This window comes from Canis lupus, chromosome 38, assembly GCF_003254725.2.
Source record: "Canis lupus dingo isolate Sandy chromosome 38, ASM325472v2, whole genome shotgun sequence".
Classification (NCBI taxonomy): Eukaryota; Metazoa; Chordata; class Mammalia; order Carnivora; family Canidae; genus Canis; species Canis lupus.
Genome location: NC_064280.1, coordinates 19,021,894 through 19,035,597, shown reverse-complemented (window position 1 = coordinate 19,035,597; position 13,704 = coordinate 19,021,894). Strand labels below are relative to the sequence as shown.

The 13,704-nt window shown below is 46.9% G+C and overlaps 1 protein-coding gene across 8 annotated transcripts in view; it reads left to right on the top strand.

Moving 5' to 3' along the window:
• The window catches only part of PBX1 (PBX homeobox 1), a 325,781-nt gene that overhangs the window by 256,179 nt on the left and 55,898 nt on the right, over positions 1-13,704 (top strand). For 6 of the 8 annotated variants that reach the window (XM_025420902.3, XM_025420900.3, XM_025420901.3 and 3 more), the window contains 2 exons: positions 3,415-3,527; positions 4,867-4,956. In XM_025420902.3, coding sequence (XP_025276687.1) covers positions 3,415-3,527; positions 4,867-4,956 — 203 coding nt within the window. The remainder of the gene's footprint in view (positions 1-3,414; positions 3,528-4,866; positions 4,957-13,704) is intronic. The other 2 variants (XM_025420906.3, XM_025420905.3) reach the window with 1 other exon arrangement.

Sequence of the window (13,704 nt, the reverse complement as noted above, 5' to 3'; positions counted from 1 at the left end):
TAAATCCCCTCTTATTGTCCATCACTAGTTCTCCACAGTGTGAACTTGTACCTCAGGGGACATCGGGGCTGTTTGCAGACCTATGGTTGTCAGAGTTTCAGGAGGCAGGTGCCACTGGCATCGGTGCATGGAGGCCAGGGATGTAGCTGACCATCCTACAGTACAGAAAACATTCCTCCACAGCAAGCAGATTTTTAGCCCAGAGCATCAGTTATGCCAATGTAGAAAGCTTGTTCTAAGTTTAGATTTTATCATTAGTACTCTAGGTTTTTTTTTTAAATTATGATTAAAAATCATAATAACATCAGTTATGAATCATAATTCATAAGAATTTTTAAAATTATGATTATTCGATTTTTTTCTTGAGCACATTTAAGTCTCCTAGAGACTCTTTAAAGTAGAAATGCAGTCTTTAGGAAATGATCTTAGGAAAATGGATGTTAACACATCTCCACATCTTTATATTTGCCTGAGCCAGTGCATTAGAATCCATAGGTGATCCATTAGTTCTTGTCTGTCCAGTGGAGTGCGGATGTAGCTCTGTACCTGCCCCCGATGTCTGGATGACAGCTTAAACGAGCCACTTGCCTCCCTTCCCACTCAAGCTCAGAACCTTTTAAAGGCGAGCACATCTTAGAGTGCGCTTCTGGTAATTGCTGATTACTTTACAGGTGCCTGCAGGTGAGGTTCTTGATGGACCTTCTCAGCAATGCAGGTGCTTCTGTATTAGTTCCTTGAGCATCCGCAGCACCTCCTGGACGGCCTGTTCACTCTTGGGCGAGGAAGTATGTCCTTCTCCGGGAGTGGTCCGTTCTGTGTTGAGTTTTTTTGTTTTGTTTTTTTTTCTGACATCCAGTGCCAGATGAAGGACATGTCTTCTCCTCCTTATTTCGAGTTTTGTGTGGGCTTCTGTCTGCTTTCTTGCGTTGGTGGCACGTGGCCTCTTCTCTCAGAGCCATCCCTGCCTCGAGATACTTATCAGAGAGTCAGAGGCCATGGTTGTGTAGTACATGGCTATACAGGGACAACAAAATGCCAGAACCGCAGAGGCAAGAGCACCCGCACTATTCCTGCAATTACTGCTCTGATTCAAATGCATTTGTACATGAAGGCCATTGATATGCGCATATTTATCTCTCTGTACATTAGGCAGCCAGACATATTTACAATTTATCTATGCACATATATTTCTTAAATCATCTGTGTCAATTGCAGTGTGTATCTTGTAAATGGCACATTCCATACCCTCATGGGTCCACGGATGCCATGTTCCTTGGCACCAGCGCAGCCCTTCTGGGGGTCTCTCCCAATTCCTCAGTCTGTGTGCTGATTTCCAGTAAACCATCAGCGAGGCATAAGGAGTGTGGGTTTATTGCATGGCATTTGATTGGGTGAGAAAGAAAGTATCTGGGCATCAAACTGAACACTCTCTGGGGGGGGGGGGGCGGAATTCTGATATTACGTAAACAGTCACAATTTGGGGCCTCAGAGCTGACCGTCCTTGGTTCTGATGCCATCTAAATGTGAGCGTGTGTTGCCACAACGATGATAAAATGGCTCTTATTATGGAGGTTACCTCTGATTAAAAGAAAGGCTTGAGAGGGATGTAGGTAGGACACGCAGGCCTGGGAATTATGTCTCTCAACCTGGGAATCCGTGATCTGTGCCATGCGCTGCTTCCCCTGCATGCTGGGGAGATTGGCACCACATTACTGGAAGAAATTTCCAGGGCAAGCTGCCCTGCCTGGTCAGACCTTGGGCCTCTTTTGCTCAAGACCCCCAGTCGTCTACATCCTTGCAGAATAAGCTAAACAGAGAAAGGTGAGCCCAATGAGACGGGACATGTTGCAGAGCTATGGGGACGTTGTAGTTCCCTGAATGGTGCTCAGGTCGCCCTTTCCTGCCCCCCAGAGAAAGTATTCCCTTCTTCCCATGACAAGAGAGAGTGGGGGATCAGTTTATGTAGCACAGGAGCTAGCTGGTTCTTGGGTGTGGATGGACATCCCCCAAACAAAGAAAAATGGAAATGTTTCCTACCTTGAGGGTCTCCCCAAGTGGACCTAAGTGGGTCTTCTAAGTGGGTCTCCCCTTGGAAGTGTGAAGATATACTCGGAGCAGTTCAACATGCAGCAGAATGGCAGGGTTCAGAATTCATTGCTAGTTAAGTGACTCTTCTATGGCACAGAAAAAGCCTTCTCTTGAGCTCCAGGGAGACAGCCCTCTAGGAGAGCGCAGGTCCCCGTCTTGAGAGATTCAGAAAGTACCAGAGCTGGGGCATCATTGCTGGGCCATCCCACACGGATGATGGCTGCCAGAATGTTAGGACAAGAGTGCAATTTGAGCAAGACAGTTGGGAATAGAGTGGAACTGACCTGGGTCCCTGAGGTCTCTCCTTTTCTAGGCTAACGTCATGTTTTAACCAAACCTTGCACGTTGAGCTTTCTTTCCTAATGCGCTGAGCTGCACGATGACTTCAGAATAATAGAAAGCTTCACCACGCCCTTGTGTTTAGGCCGAGGGTGGGCTGAGTGTACCACAGTGCCACCCTGGGTGCTGCCTGGAGGCTATCTGGGAGAAGACTAATTTTCTGGGAGATGAAAGCCGAGGGTTGACTGCTCTTCCTGAGGCCCATTTTTATGATTGTCCTGAGCGTTATTATTAGGACTTCATATTTCATGCATGCTTCAGAACTCCTGGCCCATTATTCTGTTTCATGTTCCTCCATGATAGCAGGTGGCAAGGGAAGAAGTGACCATTCTCACATCTCCTGGCGGTCCTCAAGGCTCTCTCAGGCTGCTTGCCACCCAGCAAGGAACTTGACCTTCTTTTTAGAAATCGGGAATGTCAATGGACTCCCATCCCAGGCCCAGCCCTATTGTGGGCCATTGCCTTCATGCACTCCCCCCCGACCCCCCCACCAGGGCTGCTTACCATGTGAGGGCAGATGGGTTGGTGGGGGCATATTTGGAAACTAGCCGGACAGCTCATGTGCTCCATCATGGTGGCAGAAATACCATTGGCTAGCCCAGATTCTTCAGCTTGTGGTCCCCTGGCAACCCCTAGAATTTTATGGGCATGAAAGAGAGGTCCTGGAGACCATTTCCAATTCAAATAGACTAAGTTGAGAAGAACAAATGAGAAGAAATACTCCCTTTTTCAGCTTGAAGTTGTTAAGGGGACACAGTCCTATTGGCAACTTGCAGTGACATGTGGCTTCACATAACATGAACGATATGCACCCTTTATTGCTTGCTCTGTTCTTCATGCTACTAACCAGACTCTGTTGATGTTATTTTTATTTTGGTATTTATTTGGGGGGTTGCTTTGCATGTCATTTCTTCCTCTTGGCTGTTAGTTGCAGGGGTTGAGCCTTTTCCTTTCTGTGATTCAGGTGCCTCACTCTTTCCTTTCCAGGTTCTTCCAGTTCTTTTAACATGTCAAACTCTGGAGATTTGTTCATGGGCGTGCAGTCACTCAATGGGGACTCTTACCAAGGGGCCCAGGTTGGAGCCAACGTGCAGTCACAGGTAGGGACCCAGCCAATGTGCCACCAGGTGAATGCATTGGAGCCCAAGAGCCCTCGGTAGTCTTGGCACTTGCCAGTTCTGTCCAGAGAGAGAGGAAGAGAGAGCGAGGGAGAGGGTGAGAGACAGAGAGAGACAGAGAGAGGGAGAGAGAAATGAGAGAGAGAGAGAGAGAGAGAGAAAGAGAGAAACGTAGAAACAAAATCTTGCCAACAACCAAACCAAACCAAAACAAAGACAACCGTGGTCGTGGGGAATCTCGTCCACACTTTGTGAATGCATTTGGCTCTGGCTTGTCAGCCACACTGGGAAGGCAGGAGAGCAAGCACGGGGTGAGGGGACCAAGGCCCATCAGGCACGTGGAACCAGCATATTCTTTCTTGGCTGAAGGGAAAGGGAGGAGGAGTTCAGTCCGTTGTGTCACGTTGCAGGCCTCCCTCTTGTTTGTGGGTCTCCCTCACTCAATATTTGCCAAATAAGGAGGTGACTGGTGACTAGGCAAATGCCTTCGTGTCTCCTGTTTTTGTTTCAAGCTTTAAAAACACCCACCCAGCCGGGTTGACCAAGCTCATCTTCTCAATCATCCTCGAGGTCAGGGGACTTGGGTTTCTGGTCGTGAGTCAGAGCCCACGTTGGGAAGCGAACACCAGGTCGTGTGGCGTAAACCCTCGGTGTCCATTAGCGAACGGCCTGCCTTCACTGCACCTCGGGAGGCCGCCCTCCTGCCTCGGCACAGAGCCTGCCGTGAGAGGGTGGAGTGGACTGCTGGGGGCAGGATGGCTAGGGGAGCCTCTCAGCCACGGTAGCCCGCTCTCCCACCCTGCATGTGGCACAGGAGGCGACCGGCTGGCCAGCGATTCCAGAAACACTGCCTAGGGGCGAGTGTGGGGAGCCGTGGTCAGGCCAGCGGAGCGGAGGTGTTAGTCCGCACCGCTCTCGGTGAGGTGGCTGCCGAGCCCCCTCTGGGCAGAGCAGGGTAGCAGCGAAGGAGAAGCTATGTCGGGGGGCCTGTACGCCAGGGGCACCTCCTTCACCCTGCCCTCTCTCACCGCCCCCGCCACCCCGCCCCGCCGTCTCCTGCAGCGCTGGGAGTTAGGTTCAGTGGCGGGAATCCCAGGTTTCTTTGACCATTTTACCGTCTTGCTGACTGAACTCAGAAAGGAAAACGGATTTGGCAGGTAGAGAGAGGCCGGCCTCCTCCGAGCGGAGCCCTCCCAGGAAGGATGCCTCCGCGAGGACTGTGGACGTTTGGCCGCCCGCACTGTAGGCCGCGTTGTGATGCTCTGCCTCCCTTTTCCTGCATCCCCCTGACTAATTTCCTCTCTGTTGTTCATCTGTTTAGGTGGATACCCTTCGCCATGTTATCAGCCAGACAGGAGGATACAGTGACGGACTCGCAGCCAGTCAGATGTACAGTCCGCAGGGCATCAGTGTAAGAAAACAAGGCTCCCCCACCCTTTGTGTTTATTCTATCCTAACCAATTATTTCAAAGCCATAGGGCTCGGAATGCCACTTAGTAGGACCTATCTTAGCTTTACGGTCCCCTAGTTTCTCGTCTCTGTATCGGCCACGCCATCGGCAGCGTCCTCCCCACACGAAATGTGGCGACCGGGCAGGCTTCATGCAGGCAGCTGGCGTCTAGGGCTGTCACACGCAATCAGTGTCCGCATGGCACCTGCGGCCACTCGCCTTCAGCTGAGAGGAGCCGCTAAACAGGTGACACCTAGCACAACAGTGGTAGGAAATGTCACCACGAGCCGGGGCCCCGGGGACCCGGGCGGGAAAACCGGTAGCCAGAACCCCTCGCATGCAGGTCTGTGGTCTGCAAAAGAACCTTTGTCCAGTCTGTCTAAGGACGAAAACAAGAAGGAAATGAAACACAGAGGCTGGGGATGTGGGGAGGGCTGGGGAGGGGTGCGGGACCATCTTCTCCTGGTTCTTGGGCGCGCTGGCGGCTTCTGACTAGCATGAAAATTCATAGCGACAAGCTGTGTCGCACAGAGTGAAATCAATCAGACAGACACAAGGAGAACCGAATGTGGATTTGGGACAGCAATCCAACTTGATTTCTCAGATCAATCGTCCGCTATCTCAGCAGCGGTGACAGCATGCTAGGACGAGAGGCAGCCTGGAAAAGGAGGCTGTTGTGTAGATCAGGGGTCATTTCCTGGGCTTTTAGAGGTTGCGGGGGGCTCCCGTAGAACCACGGGCTAAGAACTCGAGAAGAAAACTATGGCTGATTGATGGTGATGATTTTTGTTGTCGTTTGTTTCTGTTGTGATGATTCAAATGAATTGGGGATGGACGGAAGGAAAGGTAGGCACGATGCACTAGCGTCATCCGAGTCTCTACTAACTGAGGTGCCGGGTCTGCAGTGCGGGAGGTGCTGGTCCCCTGGACCCTGCATTGGTCAAATCAGACATGGCTAAGGCGAGACTGGAAGGAATCAACCCAATACCGACCAGTTGGTTGGTTCATCACAAGGAGTGACTGAAAGAATGAGCAGTTCTTAGCCCACGAAAGAGAAAATGTGAGTGGTCTAGAGTAGTTTTGAAAGAGGGGTATTTGTGAAAGAGATTGGCTTCATCACGAGTGATCTAAACAGGGCAAGGGTAGCGGTACTGAGTAGAAGATTCAGAGAAACACGCCTCACTTCGAGCTTGAGTAGGGCCTTTCTCCTGGTCAGACTTGTCCGGAGAAGGGACTGGCTGCCTCCGGAAGTCCAGAACTCCCCACCATCAGAGCGTTCAAACAGGGTGCAGCTGGCTACTCAGTCAGGATGTCGGGGGTCGGAGAAGAGAGTCAAGTACCAGGTCGTAAGTGTCTTGGTGACTTTTTAAGGCCCCTGCCAACTAGGAAACCTTTATTTTCTACCTTCTTTAGGCAGACTCTCCTCTGGATTTGTATGATATTCCTTAAGCCTCTCTCTGGCAGGAGATGGAGGAGGTCAAAGCCAACCCCGTTGAATGTAACCCTGGGCAGTCATGTCACTTTTCCAGCAAGGATTTCCAGAGCAGAGGCAGTCTTCTCTCCTGTGGTTATCCTAATTATTATTACCATGTTAATGGCTGATGCGCTGAAAGCCTGCTTAGAAAAACACAAGATACTGTGGCAGAGGAGTTATCCTCCCCAAACAGACTCCAGACATGAAGTTGGTCTGTGCTCAGCTGTGTGTGTGTTGGGGGACGGGGTTCAAGCACATACACGTTTACGCGTTCTCTGAGCCTATTTGAGATGTCTTCTATCTCCAAAGATTTTTTTTTTTCCAGAAAAAGCTTTGCTCTGTATACGTGGAAGAGAAGAAAAGGAGGAAAGTACCAGAGCATGGGGATGAACATATGAGCTGCAGAAAGTCTGTGTGAGTGGGCAGGAAATGGGCTCACAGTTCTGCTGTGTGACATCCTTCTTCCTAATCGGGTAGTGCAGGAGAGGGTGGCACCAGACTCTGGGGGGTCGACACTGACCCCTCTGACGCTATCTGGTGGGCTGGGAATCATTTCTGAAAGAGTGTAACCAAACATGTGCAGACAATTATGTCTGATTACATAAGCTTACCACAGAAACTGGGCTTGAAAATGCCACTCGAAAGAGTCGCTCGTGGTGCATTAATTTTTTTTTTCCCTGCGAACTGTGTTTATTTTATTTCTGAGTCTTTAACAAGCAGGGTAAATGATTCAAAGGCTGATCGTGATAAGATACATTCCTTGGGGTACCCATTTTAAATTTTTAAAATGTGCCACCTGCAGGAGACGAAGCTTGTTAGGGCAAGCCGTGTTTTTAGACAGCGGTGTTCGACGCGGACGCGTGTGAATGTGTGGAGTGGGGCTCTGGCTGCCAGGAGAGGAAGGAGAGAGGGAAGGAGGGAGACAAGAAGAGACAAGGGCAGGAATGAAAGGCTCGAGCCAAGAAATAAAAATAAACAATTCCTAAACCCAAGGCAGCAATGGAATTCCCAGCTGGACTCTGGATTGTGTTTCATTTGGTGGAGGACATTTTCTGGGCAGCCTTTATCTGCTCCCCTGGCTGGGTTTCTTAGCACCCATATCTTATCCAACCAGTGTCTATTTTAAATCCCCTAAAGTTCAGACCACTTGCCTCTTTCACTGAGCCCATGTGGTGATGGTGTGGACGGTCGGGAAGAGCTGGGAGACCGGTCCTGGTCACTCTCATGTGTCCGTAGGCAGGCCTTGTACCTCTCTTCCATAAAACGGGACCAGTAATTCCCACCCTTAATACCTCCAGCGCTGCTTTAGGGAAAATGAGAAAATAAGTAGGAAAGGGCTTGGCAAAGCAGAAATGTTTCCACATGAATGCAGTGTGAAATGTTATAAGCGATAACTTTCTAATTTGACCTTTTTTTCTCTTGTGTGAGCGGTTTTCACAGTAGGTAGTTGCTAGTGAGGATTGGTTAGGACACGGTTGTCACTTTTTTCCCTTCTGATGGAAAGATAGGCTTTCGACAAGGATGTAGAGTTGTGCAAGTCTTAAACACCCCTTTCCTGAGCGGCGGCGAGCGTTAAATTATACATCCCTAAGTCCTTTGTGCTCTCAGGTGACAACGGGCAGTACTTACCAGGTTAGAGTAGCTCTGAGTAATGGAGGGAGATTATTTCACTTCCCTGTCAATCAGACGGACTTCGGTCACTCAGCTATCGCATTCGTTCTCCTCGGTCCTTTCTCACTGCCACTGTCCTGGCTCTAGAGTATTTCATCGGCTTGGCCATTGTGCTCATTTCCTCATCACTGTTACTGACTTCAGCATCTCCTTTCTCCTGCACACACTCTCTGAATTTGGCCGTGCTTTTCCCAGAAATCAGCAGCGCCTGTCTGTTGCCCACCTAAGTAAGCTCAAACCCCGAGTCTGACACTCAGGCGTCTCCCACACTCTGGTCCCGATCCACCTGCCCTTCCACCTCACCCTCCTGACACCCAGGTAAAATCTGGATGCTGGGCAGCACAGTCAGTTCATCCTTACCTGGTAGAGCACGTCCCCCCTTGCATTTGCACGTGGCTACCATCTGTCCTTCGTTCCCGTGCCACCTTCCCCATGCTTCCCTCATCTCAAAATCATACAGCCAGCTCCTCTTTGCTTCCCCAGGTTATCCTCCTAGGCCCTTCTTCCCTGCTTCTCTCTGCTTTATCACACATACGCTTCCCTTGCATTATAGATATGTGAACAGACTTAATTGGTCTTCATGTCTTCCACTCTTGTATATTTCCTAAATATTTCCTAAATGCCTGTATTAGTTGCTCAGAACATGTTGACTGATGAATAAATCTAGGAGAAGACAAGTCACCACTGAATTTAGAAAGGGTGTTTATTTAGTAACCAATAGCCGCATTTATGTAACGGCAAAGTATCTGGAAATGATTTTTATTTTTCTTAAAGATTTATTTATTTATTCATGAGAGACACAGAATGAGAGAGAGAGGCAGAGACACAGGCAGAGGGAAAAGCCGTTTCCTCATAGGGAGCCCGATGTGGAACTCAATCCCGGATCAGGGAATCACAACCTGAACAGAAGGCAGGCGCCCAACCGCAGAGCCACCCAGGCATCCCTGATTTTTATTTTAAATGCTTTACTAGCCCACAGATATACTGTGTTTCCAGTTCAAAAAGTTTCTTAAGTCTTTCTTTTTACATATTTTTAAAATATTTTATTTATTTATTTATTTATTTATTTATTTATTTATTTATGAGAGAGAAAGGGAGAGAGCATGAGGGGAGAGGTAGAGAAGGAGGGAGAGAGAATCCCAAGCAGACTCCCCACCGAGCAAGGAGCCCAACATGGGGCTCGATCCCATGACCCGGAGATCATGACCTGAGCCGAAACCAAGAGTCAGATGCTCAACTGACCCCATCCAGGGGCCCCAGGTCTTCCTTTCTATAAAATTGAGGGGTACCATCCATGTAGGAACATAACATTGTCTCCACCAGATACGGGACTGAAATCCCCCAGCATAGATTTGTGGGAGATTGAGGCAACTAGCAACTAATCAGGAAACTTAAGTCCTTCCTGTGCCTTTTCTTTTGATAAGTCATCTCTGTATTTTTGCTTCATCTGTAAAATTACTAGAGAAGCAAGCTCTAAGTTCCCTCTCAGCTGGATAGTTCTAGAGTAGAGATCTAAAGTTCTACAAGTAAGATCTTTGGTCCTCACTGTCAGCCCCAGGGATGCCAGATTCAATGGTAGACTGCGCTCCCTGGAGAACTCTATGGGGAGACTTAGTCTCTGGCATTCCTTCTAGTCTAACCCATTGCTTCCCCTTCCAATTGTATCCTGAGGTCCTAAATGGGAAGGAGGAAGAGCTGTCATTACACAAATATTTCCCTTTGAATCCTTGGAGATATGTGGTAGCAGAAAACATTATTCTTCAGGAGCAAAACACTTTATTTTTAATTATTTTCAAGTGTGAGTTAAGGGATTGAGTCCACTCCAGCCAACCTTAAGCATAAATAGAAACCCCTGCAAGATGTTTCTTATTCAAGAGTTGTAGTGAGGATGGAAATAAAGTGTTAGTGTTCTCTCCAAAAAGGCAAAGTGCCATTAACGTCAGTTTATGACAGAAGCATCTCATCAGTTTTGCTTAGTGATAATTATAGGAGTGGAAAAATAGAGTTGGAACTTTTATCTTTGTAAACCATAGCATACATATTTTTGTTTTGGTTTGCTTTTCTATCATATTAAGCAAAGAGAAGAAAAGGACATTTATTGGGAAAAAAATATAAATCATTAAGGCAAAAATAGCATCCTATTGACGTGAACACAGTGCAGATGCTTGGATATCAGAAGGGTTACTTGGTAATACTTGGCCACGTGCCATCATCTTAATTTTTCCTTAACTACTTCTGAGAGACCTCCTTCCACTTAAAATATATATTAATAAGATGTTGCCACATGTGGAATTGGAAGGCTGGGAAGCGAGAGTGATAATTAAAATTCATATGCAAATCTTTAAAAACTCATCTTAATTATATGAAGTTTTAATTCTTCTATTTTGCCGAGTGGAATTTGAGATTTTAAGGTATTAAAATATACCCAGGCTCCCCTGTTAGCTGCCTTCGAGTGCCTCCCAGTGCTGTGGCTGGGGACTTGTGAAGAGCCCCAGGGTGAAGGGATGAAGCGAGTGATGAGAATCGACAGGTCTGAACATGGTGAACCAACCTCTGGAGGGTTTGAAGGTAGCAGGAATGGCATAGATGGACTCCTGCCTTCCAGAAGCTTCCAGCCCGGCTTAACTTTATGGCAGAGTCAAAAGGAAACAGAGGAAAAAAAAAAAAAAAAAAGGAAACAGAGGAAGCCCCTTTAGCTTCTTATTTGACGAAGCTTTTAAACCTTAATACCATATCAGCTCAGCATTTGAGAACAGAAAAGCATCTCATTCATTTGAGCCCACAATAGTTGGAGAAGCAAAAAAAAAAATCTCAATATTATAATTTCATATGTAATCCATTGTTCTTCTCCCAGCGGCCAGGTGAAAGCCCTTCAAGGTACAGAAAACAAATAAGACCAAATCATCCAATGGCATCTTGATACACGCATGCATTCATGTGTTCATGTGTTCATCCATTCACCTGTCCATCCCTCCATTCAGTAATAAATCATCCATAGTACTTTTGACCTTGGGAAAGGAGGCGACATCCTGTTATGTCCAGGTCAGGTTAGGGAAAGCCCGTACCGGAGATAATGTAAAATCCTGATGCCAGTCAGCACCTGTCTTAGCTTCCAATCTCATTCAGCACTTTGGGATTAGGTTTCCTGTCCTTGGAAGACTCAAACAAAGGAACCAATGAACTCAAGTTTAGGAGGGAAACTGGAAGTGACTTACACAGCAGAAGAGAGGACTTCAAGACCAACCAGAGGTAGTTTGAGAAATCTCCTCTCCCCCACAAGAAGCCCTACTGGGACCTGGCAAGAGAACATATCCTTTTGGGGAGACTCCTTATCCCTGTGTAGAAGCAATCGCAAAGGATTTTGTTGATCCCAAACCTAGTGATACGATCACTCTGGATGCAATCACATTCACAATGTGCACGTACACATGGATACCCATTCCGTTCCTGCCACTTTTTGCCTATGTGACCGTGGACAAATCACTTCTCCTTAATAGGACTCAGTTTCCTGAACTCTGGGCATGACAACAGAGCTAGATGTCTATGGCCTCGTCCAGTGTCCTATTCTGCTTATAAAACACGATGTTTTCCCATTTTTAGGAAAATACAGCGGGAAGGGAAATAGTTCAAAGCTATAAACTAAAGAGAAATTTGTCTTTTTGAAAAGAGCCCCACCTATGAGATGACAACGTGTGCCATGCCGTTCCCACTAGAATTGGTATTTTATAGCAGCCTGCCCAGGTGGGCCGAGATCTGGCCCTACAGCCGTGCTGTCCTCGGGCTAGGATCCGGCCAGTTTTCCAGACTCCAGTAGGTCCCGCCTTCTGCTCTATAAAGAAAAATTTCAGGGATCCCTGGGTGGCGCAGCGGTTTAGTGCCTGCCTTTGGCTCAGGGCATGATCCTGGAGACCCTGGATCGAATCCCACATCGGGCTCCCGGTGCATGGAGTCTGCTTCTCCCTCTGCCTGTGTCTCTGCCTCTCTCTCTCTCTCTCTCTCTCTATGTGTGTGACTATCATAAATAAATAAAAATTTAAAAAAAAAAAAAAGAAAAATTTCACAACCTCAAAAGGGCAGTTTGTTTTTGTAGTGGCTCCTGAAAGTGGCCCAGCCCTTCTAGACCTCAGTAAATATTAAACTAATTAAATCGGCTGAATTTAATTGTGGGAAACGTTGGCATCGATTTCTGCTGATGGCTTCTTGCCTTCTGGGAAGGAGTTCCATGCTCTTAGCTTGTTTTCAGATAAAATGTTAGACCTCTGTCTCAGAAATCCAATTGTTCTTTTAAAATTTGGTACTTAAAAAAAAAAAAAATAACCTCTACTTACCTCTGCCTGTGTTTGAGTTTGAGGAAATTCTTTTCCATAACTCTAAACACTAAGTGTTTATATGCTCCAGTTTGATGGAGAAATAAGGCAAAAGGCAGGACCGATTTGAGTCTGGAACAACTGACCAGATGAGTAAATAAATGAGTAAATGCTTTATTAAACAAACGTTTATAGAGAACCTTCTAATATCCATCATGGGCCATACAAATGTCAATAAGACATGGTGCTGGGAATTATCTCATTCCACACCTGCATCTCTGAAACAGAAGGTCTATACCACCCAGTGTAGCCAAAATAATAATATTCTAAAGGATTTTGGGAATGGCCATTGTGAGAGGAATTTATGTATATAATCATATTCCTAGCAACCAAAAATGTGAGTGGCTTGTAAACATGGATTGACATTTGCCATTCTTTTACAGAATTTGCAAGTGACAGTGCCAAAAACTAGTCTTTCCTTTTAGAAGCATGCTATCCGAAAAGAACTTTTCATACTGATGGAAATGTTCTGTTTCAGTGCCGTCCAGTAAGTTAACCAATAGCCACACGTGGCTGTTGAGCACTTGCAGTGTGACTAGTGTGACTGAAAAAACAAATTTTTAATTGTATCTAATTTGACTTAATTGAAATTTAAATAGCCACACATGGCGAGTGGCTGCCACTTGCCCAGCACAGTTCTAGATGCCCTGCCAGTCACGTAGTGGCCACCAAAGGTGGGACGATCGTGTTGGCAGCTGTGACCAGGCTGTGCAAACAGAGCAGACTTCCTGACACAGACCGCAGAAAGACATGCTTTCTGCCTAAATCAGCCTTTCCTAATGTAAATAGAACTCTTTATTAAAGATTCACCACGCACAAGAAGTTAACTGAGATTAGCATATTCCTATGCTTTAAACCATGAAATAATGCAGAGGAAGGTTTAAAACATAAATATATAAATGCTACATTTATTGTGGTTCTATTTGCAGGAATTGTCAACTGTCAGCCATTCATTCATCTAACCTAATAGTTTTCAAGCCTAAGCAGGACATGTCTTTGAACTCATCTTGAACCCTCTCTTTACACCTAAAAACTCTTTGGAGCTCAGAGGAGGTCCCATCTCTGTTTCAGATTTCCCAGGTACCCAGAGTCTTTGCTGGCAGCCACTGCTTGGCTGGCCCTTCCCCACCCTGGCCTGCTGGCCTATTCAAAACATGGCCCGCAGATGAGCATCATCGGCATCTCCTGGGAGCTTGT